Source organism: Chelon labrosus, assembly GCF_963514085.1.
Source record: "Chelon labrosus genome assembly, chromosome: 16".
NCBI classification, from domain to species: domain Eukaryota; kingdom Metazoa; phylum Chordata; class Actinopteri; order Mugiliformes; family Mugilidae; genus Chelon; species Chelon labrosus.
Genome location: NC_140349.1, coordinates 5,391,345 through 5,400,787, shown reverse-complemented (window position 1 = coordinate 5,400,787; position 9,443 = coordinate 5,391,345). Strand labels below are relative to the sequence as shown.

Genomic DNA, 9,443 nt, shown 5'->3' with positions numbered 1-9,443 from the left:
CATTTTCTACAAAAGCAATCTGAAATTTTCTGAACATATCGGTGTGATTTTTGAGGCAGACTTTGGCCTCCATAGTGAGGTGTGGTAGGAAATTTTCCAAAAGTTGGGTACGCAGTTAAAAGATGGTCAGAGTGCAGCACCGATGCAGAAGCAGGAAGTCCCTAGAAATCCACCGATAAACTTGAAAAAGTAAAAAGAAATAAATAATAAAGAAGGTGAAGAATAGGGCAAAGTCTGAGCATAAAAGAGGGGATGTTCAGAGCAGCTTCTTCAGTTGTCCCCGGGGAGCAGCTCAAGAAGGATGAATTTTATTTTGTCTTCGCTTGCTGAATAAAACCCTCCAACCCGAATCTGCCAGTCACCAGGACACTTTTTTGAAGACTTTGGACTTATACCGGGAGAGGAAACGCTGCAAATGTGGGGGAGTTCATGCTCATTAGTGGCCCTTATCTGGACTAACTCTACACCATCGACAGGCCACATATTGAATCATATCATCAAAACCAAACACATTAAAGTAAAGGACAGGATGTGGGCGGCACAGTGCTCTGGTGGTTAGCACTGATGTCTCACAGCAAGAAGGTTCTGGGTTTTAATCCATCAAGGTCGACTGGGTCCTTTCTGCGTGGAGTTTGCATGTTCTCCCTGTGTCTGCGTGGGTTCTCTCCAGGTTCTCCAGCTTCCTCCCACCGTCCAAAGACATGCTGGTTTGGTTCATTGGTGATTCTAAATTGGCCGTAGGTGTGAGTGTGAATGGTGGTCTGTCTCTCTGTGTTAGCCCTGAGATAGACTGGAGACCTGACCAGGGTGTACCCCGCCCCCAGAGGACAAGCGGTTACAGAAGATGAAGATAGGCTGCGTCATTTACAGATGAGGGGATTAATCCTGCACGCTCAACTAGGCATGCTTACACATTAATGAAGCTAATTGACACACCTAAGTAGAATCTTTACACATTTATTGAGCTCCTTTTAGTATTTCAGTGCCAGTATTTTCAATTTTTAAGTGCAGGATTTTTACTTGCAACGGAGAAGATAACTCAGAGATTGTGCAAGATTGTGGTACTGTTACTTTTAGAAAAAGGTTCCCAGTACTTTCCCCACCTGTGCTTCTTATCTGTTTAAACATACAACTATAACTGTGCATATAATTGTACTGGAGTAAAGAAAAGTACCTAATATCCCTCTAAAAATATATTTTTATTCAGAGCTAAGGCACAATAGAACAGAAACCAATGTCATATTTACACTGAGTATCACAATTAGAAATACTATAAACATACTGATACCATAGAAATGCTCGATGAGTGAAGAGTGAGGCGTGCAGTCTGCCTCCTAGGATATTGTCTCAATTTCGTGGCCCACAAGAAACAAAACACAATTCAGAAAAAAAGAAAAATTAATGAATAAACAACTGGGGGTTCTTGGATGTAATAAGGGAAGCCAAAAGGCAAGAAAAAAGAGAGAGAGAAGGAGTGGGCAGAGGCTGAAGAGGGTGATAGAATGCTAAAAAGGGAAGCCACTTGTTATAAAAGTTTATCAGAGCTCCACCTTTCACTGGATGTCTGTTTAGTAAAGTCATGGTGTCATTGAGCCACTGAGACCTAGAGGGAGCTTTAGTTGACTTAGTGAGGAAGGAAGGAGATGGCGTCTCGCCAGTCAGGAAGTAAAAGCTGAAATACGTAATTGCTTGGAAGTAAACCGGTTATGGTATCCTGGAAGCCCAAATATATGGAGACATGTGGAGACACATTTATGGCCACTGATGGTATGTGTGACTTGGTATCAAAATAATTCTGCCTGAAGCGAGAAAGTAGAGAGGAAAAACAAGTTTCATTATCGATTTCAGCACTGAAAAAAAAAAAAAGAAGCTGGAGATGAAGAGAAATGATAATGTGTTCTGAGTTATTAGGGGTTGAGTGCTCAGTCGTGTTTGTGCAGAAACCAACACGTTTTTATTATTTGTTCCCTCCCACAAACACGGACACCCCTGTCAGCTCCCATCGCAGGTATGCAGACGCGTTTTTTTCCACGGGGTTTAGAGCCCTTTAAAGTGACCGGACTGTGGATGTGCAGCCGCGTGCGGAGCTTCAGTATTGCGGCTCAAGTCCTCTTGGTGACGCTCTGCTGACATCACTTTGATATTCCCCACTCGGCTCTCAGTATCACACTCGCGGAGCTCTCCGCCGACTCTCACACGCGCTCCGTCCACACTTTTGTTGCCGTTCCGCTTCGCTCGTGGCTCAAGACGCGCCGTCCTCACGCAGCTCATCCGCGGGGCTACCTGCGCGCACTGCGGCCGCTCCACACGGGGAGGGGTTTGGACTCTTCGCTAACTGATTTGAAGGAAGACACAGAGGAAACTAAACGCGGTCCCGGATTCAAGAGAGACACGCGCAGGGAGACAGGGGGAAAGAGAAGCTGCAACTTGGCCGATTTCAATCCAGGCGGTCTGAACTGAGCTCCCAAGTTTCTTGGCTCACAGGAGAAGGAATAACTGGAAGCCCGGCTGCACCACACGGATATTTACGTCCACCTTGTCTTCGGTTTAGAAGAATGGCAAGAGATTACGCAGCACGCTGTCCGGTCTCTCCGATGAGGAGCGCTTGGTTTGTGGCAGCAGCGATCCTCCTCGCAGCCCAAGGTAAGAAACGAGCCGTGCGTTTAACCACAATCAGAGCCCATTCAGTTTTCCAGCCTTGTGCACCGTGAATGTGGGCAGCCCCCTGCACTTTGCAGCCGCGCAGCCCGCGTTCTGGGAGCGCTGCGTGTTTTCACTGTTGTCGCGTCTCCGTGTCCTGTCTGGCCGCTGTAGGTCGGACTAAAACCTGTTGTAAAAGTTTATTTCCCAAGCCATCTACCAGATCTGGCTGTGCCGAGTTTCGCTACGGCGTGATAGCGCGAGGTGTGGCTCTCCTGGTTTGTGGTTTTTGTCCTAATTCCTCGCAGCTTCACTCGGCAGGTGACCGTTCGGGAAGCCTAATCCTCCCTGAGCCTCTACAAACCCTCCCAGCACTGCTGACCTGTAATCTGTGTTTACCTGGCGCAAAGTGTTGCGGGGAAATGGGGCGCAATCACGACTGCTTGGTCTGATTACTTACCATTAGAGTAATTGTAGAAATTGGTCCTCATTCTGGGGTGGTGATGGGGGAACGCGGTCTCAGCAGGAAATGAGAGCAGCTCGGCCCCTGCTCTTCAGGTGGTCCTTCAACAGCTAATATTACCTTGTCAAGGGCCCTTAATGAAAATCCAGCACAGAAATTGTATGATAAAAAAAATGCAGGAGCCAGAGAGTCAGGGCAGGGGAAAAGATCTCAGCCTTTTGCTCGTGTACAGTATCCACAGGCTGCCTAGATGTACAGATGTAAGGAGATGAAATGATTTGTGATATTAAGGTAATTGAGCCTGATCTGTATTTGAATTTAGAGATGATGCAGATAATTTTTTTGTGCACAAACATAAAAATGAACACAATATTAACTTTAATTTCAGTTGAACTCTATTGTAAGGTCCTGTTAGGTGATGCAAGCACAACGCAACGTGCAACGCGGCCCGGTATGAATATCAAAATAATACGTCCAGTGATCAAAATACCAAAGTCCATTGAAGTTGCTTATTTTCAAATGGAAACATTTTCTTGCAGCCCCATTGATGTATCACATCATTGAGCTGAAAAGACTTTTGATCAGTGTCACTGGTTCTCCATTAGCCTTTCTGGACCAAACTGTTCTGGCATCTATGAGAGTAACTCACTGGGGAGATCCCCTGAGAAGTGCATACCTTATTATTTTTTTATTTTGTTGCATGACAACAGGAACTATTTAATGATGTAAAAGTGGTTGTTGGTGTAGCAACGCTGCTTAGTTCTGAACATGCATGCAGCAACATACAACGAGGTTGCATATAGGTGTGAAAATGCCTGAACTTGCCTGTTGTCCTCTTATCTGTGTCGTGTACAGGCTAGTGTTTTGGAATCTGGGAATGTGCCTTACCCTGAAGTAGGACCCTAAAGGAGCGCCGATGGTTCTCAGTTCCTGCAGTGGATACACATTAAAAGAGAGGTGTAGGGATGCGCCGTAAATGCACTTTCGGGCCATTTTCGTCCGCAAATTTATCGCTGAAACGACACGGCCGAAACAGGATGTTGTGATAATGCAAGCAACAACTGCAGCAATTTTCGGTTTCGGTTTTTCGGCTGAAAATTTTCGGTGCATCCCCAGAGAGGTGGTTGAGTACATTCCTGTGGGCTTAAAGTTTCTCAGCTACTGCAAACTTGTTGACTAATGCAGAGACGTGACTAAAAACCTGCCTGTGATAGCCATCTTAACATCTTTATGCCTCCATAAGTACATCACAGTAATAGATGTGGAGATAACCACGGCCACTCAGATGCACCACTGAGTGCTCTAACTCTCAACAGAAGCAATTTGCTGAGCTTTTTTTCTGCCATGAGGGACGAGCTGCAACACTTCTAACAGCAGGCAGTCGGGCTATAGTGATCGGCATAAAAATCTGTTTGCCCGCTCCCTCAGCATGAATCTCTCAGCCTGTTGTTTTCACCTGGGCGTAACTAGCATCATCTGTCAGAGCCGTCCCCAAATTGTCGCCGAGGAAAAAGAAGACGGGTCATTACGGAGCAGGGAGATGTGTCATCCTGCGCGTCGACGTGCCGTCTGGGATCAAAGCGAGCGGGAGGGCAGGTTTTTTTCGAGGCTGCCGGCCACGGAGCCTCTGCTTTGCATTTCGCGGGAGCATCTGTTGCATGGTGACGGCAGGCAGGGGGAAGATTTAACCTTGATTAGAATTAGCTTTGCCGTGAGATTCCTTCCTCCAAAAACAAGCCAGGAGACGAGGGAACGTTGTGCTGGAGACCCCTGTGCTGCAAACCGTGCAACACAGGTTGGTGTGAGAATGGAGAATGACAGATGCTCACTTGAGACTCCGGTACATCCGGTCCGTGTTGTTAAAAAGCTGTCAGACTGTCATGACGGCATCCCCACAGGTTATGAATTAATTTGCAACAACAGAAGTGTCTTGTCGGAAGAAAAAACCCCTGCACCCACGTTGCAGCTACTTAGCCAGAGAGCTTATTTTTCAGAGATTAAGGTCTCGGAATATGACACATTTACTTTTTACTTTTAAGGGGACTGTTGCTGTTGAAACACTCCCAAAACCGGTGTTGTGTGTGCACAGATGGATGCATGGCAAACACATTCATGTAGATAAATCAACAAGCACTCGACATAAAGGGGTTAATGGCAGTAATGAAGCCCCTGCCATAATTCCAAAAGAACCGTGTTAACCTTCAGGAAAGAGGCAAAGTAGAGTTGAGAGGATATCATTCCGCTGCTATGATAATTTAGTCACTTCAGGTGCCCCCTCCCCTCCTCCACCCCTCCACCCCTCCCACTCGTCTCTATAGGCCCGATCCTGTGCTGAAATGTCAATGATGATGAGTCCCCTCGACGGCTCGGTGGAGACGAAGGGCTGATTAGCTTATCACTTGGAGAGCAGGCGGCCGATGATTATCGCCCTCGGAGCGGCGCGGCCTGATTATCGAGAGCTCTTATTAATGACTCATCGTGTTTGTTGTTTGTTGTTTGCGTATTTGTGTAGCCAGCGCTGCAGCCCCGGTGTGGATCTGCGACGGGTTTCCGCCTTTTTTGGGAACCGTTGGAGGAGAAGGCTGAACTTTGAACTTGGCTTTTGTTCATCCTCCTGCACAGAAAGGAACGTTTATAGGAATGAAACATCTATCGCTGTAGCGCCTGTTGCTTTTTAAATGAATGCCGTTCGTCGTCTGGCCCGGGATCACCCCACCTGAGCAGGTTGGTGGGGTTCATCTGGATAACCTTAGGCTAGCTGAAGAAGTAGCTTGTCGTACTTCTGTAATTGTAATAAAAATTAATTGTGAACAAGTTCCAAAAGCGAGCTGGAGACATTTATACGGGAGCTGCCCACTGCAGCCGATTGTGTTCCGTTGTCCTGTGGGGCAGAAACACGCAAATGAATTTTTCTCTTTGCACGATGTTTTAGTTGATTAATTATCGGAACAAGCCTAGAGGCTGAGCGTTTCCCATTTAGTTTTTCTTTTTTTCTTCTTCTAAAGCATATAGCAGCTTGAATAAAAATGGCAGTAATCTCCTTTCTAACAGACTTTTCTTTCACCTTACATGAATCCTGTCTGAACCCTGTGTAGTCACCTGACCCCGGGGTTAAAGAATAGCTTTAAAAAGCGGTTTGTGGCACTGAGGACGTAAATCCATTGTGCCTGACGGTGGATAGAGTAAATGTCAAGAAGCAGGGTGTCCGGGGGTGGAGTGATCTTCTGTCGTTGTTGCTTTGAGAGTTGATCACAGGTATCATTGCCGGGTGGAAATGCCAGTGGCTGCGTGTATCATCTGAACTCTTCAGGGAATGATGTGTTTTAAATTTTGTTTGGTTGTCGTCTCGTTTATGGGAAACTGTACAAGAGGGCTTTAAAGACATTGACAAAGTCTTGGCTAACAAAAGACATGGATTAAAACTAAAGCCACTAGATTATAAAAATAAGCTGCTGTCATGCTGGGACCAGAAATGAGTGGTTTTGGGTTTTGACCCGCACTTTGACGCCTTAACGCTCATTTAAGGTAGTGCGGGACTTAGACGCCGTAACCTACGTACGTAGCCTACGCCGGTGCGAGTCATTTATACTTGTGCCTCGTCAGTCTGGCTCGCTCTGTAAAAACAACCCAAACGCTAGTTGGCGCTGTGTCTTTCTTGTTTCTTCTTCCTGCTTCACTTTCAACAATGGCGACTGAAACTTTCCCCGAAATTTCGCCGTAGACGAGTCATGCAAATGTTTGCATCTCTGAACCTCCTCAGTTAACCTTTCCACAATGTGTTCCATCTTTATTAATCCAAAACAATCAATTCAGAAATTGCAGAGATGGAGAAGCAGCCAGAAATACTAAAGCAGAAACACGGTACTACCAAGCGGACCGATCACAGCTCTTGCGGACTCCGCGAGGTGCACGTCAGTTTATGGCTTTAGAGTCTACGTAGGGTCTCGGCTGTTGCTGTAGCTACAATGTCAAATTGACGCAGAAGCCTAAACCGTCCATCAGTCCTCAGACTCAGCTGTCAATGGCTCTTTTCTGGTGACGCGTGCTGCGATAATCATCCCCTGGAGAACAGAGCATTGACGCCTATTGAAGGCTCATAAATGATTCACATCGACACAGGCTCGTGGGTATTTAGGCTGGCGTTTAGTGTTCTGTGTTTGTCTAAGGGTTGTCATGCGGGGTTGTCACCCAGAAAAGTCTTGTTACTTTGAGAAAATAACTCTTTCCTCTTAATTACAGTCTTGTCATATCATCCACTCATGACGGCGTCACCGTGCACTGTGATATTCTTGTCCACATTTCTGTTTGCGTCCCTCAAATCTTTGCCTCCAGGTTTGTTATTGTCTGCTATTGATCGAGGATTAAAATGTAAATGTCTTCACACTCTGTGGGCTGATGGAGTGTGGAATGATAACTTTTTAGCATTGCAGGGTCTTGCATGATACTGTTTGCTTGTTGGTTTGTTTGTTTGTTTTTTATTTTTGACGCTCGTCTTTCAGATCCCCGCTGCAGCTCTCGCGGCCAGAGGTAGAGGTTGGGTCACTCTCTGGAAATTTGGAAGTGGTTGTCATGGTTACGGCTTTTGTGGCAGAGACAATTTCACATCCCTTTGTTGTGCAACCATGTGTGGTGTGTGTAAGTCTTTGTTACGGTCCGTCAAAAGGAGCTCGCTGTAATTAGGGGGGGGAGACTTATGTTGGACTCTGTGTTGCTGTGAGAAGCTGCGTCGCTTTGACTTGCCGGAAGTCCCGGGAAGCAGGTTTTTAATTCATTGCCCTGTCAGCCAGCAGTCAGCAAGCATGTGTCTGCACTTAGTCAGCGTTTATTTATTTATTTATTTTTTAATTCCACTTCTGAGGAAACGGGTTACTAAGCAAATTCCAGATCACATTTCTAGAAATAATCCGTCTCATGGCGAACACCTTGACATTCCTTTGTGAATCTTCAGCAAACAGGTGTCGGTGAGGAGAGGGATTACAGAGCGCAGTAACAGGAGCGGGGCCCATGAATCACAATGGAACTGATCCAAAGAGGGTCAGGGGAATTTTCGGGGTCCAGTCAGCTTCCTCTGCATCATTAATACCTTCTCTGAGAAATTCAGCACACAAACTTGCACCGCACACACACACGTGATCAATGAGGCCTCCCACCATAGTTTGACTTTTACAGGCATGCACAGTACAGGAAACGTCCCGCCATCCTTTCATACCCAGCTCAGCCTTTCATTCTCTCATTCCTTTATTCGTCCATTCTTACCCCGCGAGTCTTATTCTCGCGCCCTCTCTTCGGCGCTCATTCTTTCGCTCGCGACCCTATTTTCTGTCGGCCCCGGCTGGCTGCCGCTCCGCGCCGGCTCCCGAGCGGGGGGCCCTTTTGTTGGAGCGGCTTTTGGTGGAATTAAAAAGGGTGCCAGTGCAACCCCCACGCCCCTCCCCTTCTTCCTCCCTGCGTCCACTCTGCCGCTCTCAGTTTTTCTAGGCCTCATTGTTTAGAAAGAGAGGGAGCAAGAGGAGGGAGGGGGGTTAATTCAAAAGTGTGAAAATGTTTAGACAAGACTCTCTGCTCTGTATCCCGGCCTGTCCTGAGCTCACCCGCTCCACAGGCCACAGCGAGATGCGTCCTCGTCCCGATCAGACACTCTTTCCTCTCCAGATATAGTCTGCTGGTGGGTCTGGCTGCGGTTTGACCTTGTGACATTTCCTGTAGTACCAATGTGGGCGACGAATAACAGCAGTGACATTGTTTGCTTCTCTTACATCATTACGAAGCTCTTATCCAGGACTGTTGTCTACAGAGGATATTTAAGGGGACAGCGTAGCTACAGCTTACCAAAATTAGAAAATTTTATTTATTCATCCACAAGGGAAATTGCTTGGTCACAGTAGCTCAGAAAAAACGGCAACAAGCAAAAAGAAAAATAGGTGAAGATAGTTAAAAAATAAATAAAAAAATTAAATAAAATTGAATAAAATTAAATAAAATTGAATTGAATTAAATATAAGTAAAAATCTAGTAAAATAAAATAAAATTTTAGCAAAAAATTACAAAATTTGCATATAAACAAATATAAACAAGAAATAGAGACAAAAGTAAATATGTAAATAAATATATATTTATTTACATATTTATATCATATATCATATGCAGGTAGATGAGTCCCGTCTTAAAATGGTCATGCTGGCGGTACTCGACCCAAGGACACCTGCAACAAACCTTTTTTTTTTCCTTTTGAGCGCCTATGCGTCTCCTCAACAGAATAATACATTAGAACAGGTGGAAATGTAATTAATTTCTGCAATCAAAACTAAACCGGCATGACGGCATGCAATCGGCTCCTCTT

General features: G+C 45.8%; 1 protein-coding gene across 3 annotated transcripts in view; it reads left to right on the top strand.

Moving 5' to 3' along the window:
- Nucleotides 1-1,741: 1,741 nt before the first annotated feature.
- Nucleotides 1,742-9,443, top strand: part of pvrl2l (PVR cell adhesion molecule related 2 like) — a 326,935-nt gene continuing 319,233 nt past the window's right edge. For all 3 annotated transcript variants that reach the window (XM_084563432.1, XM_084563431.1, XM_084563430.1), the window contains exon 1: nt 1,742-2,643. In XM_084563432.1, the coding sequence (XP_084419558.1) occupies nt 2,556-2,643 (88 nt within the window). In that variant the 5' untranslated portion in view covers nt 1,742-2,555. The remainder of the gene's footprint in view (nt 2,644-9,443) is intronic.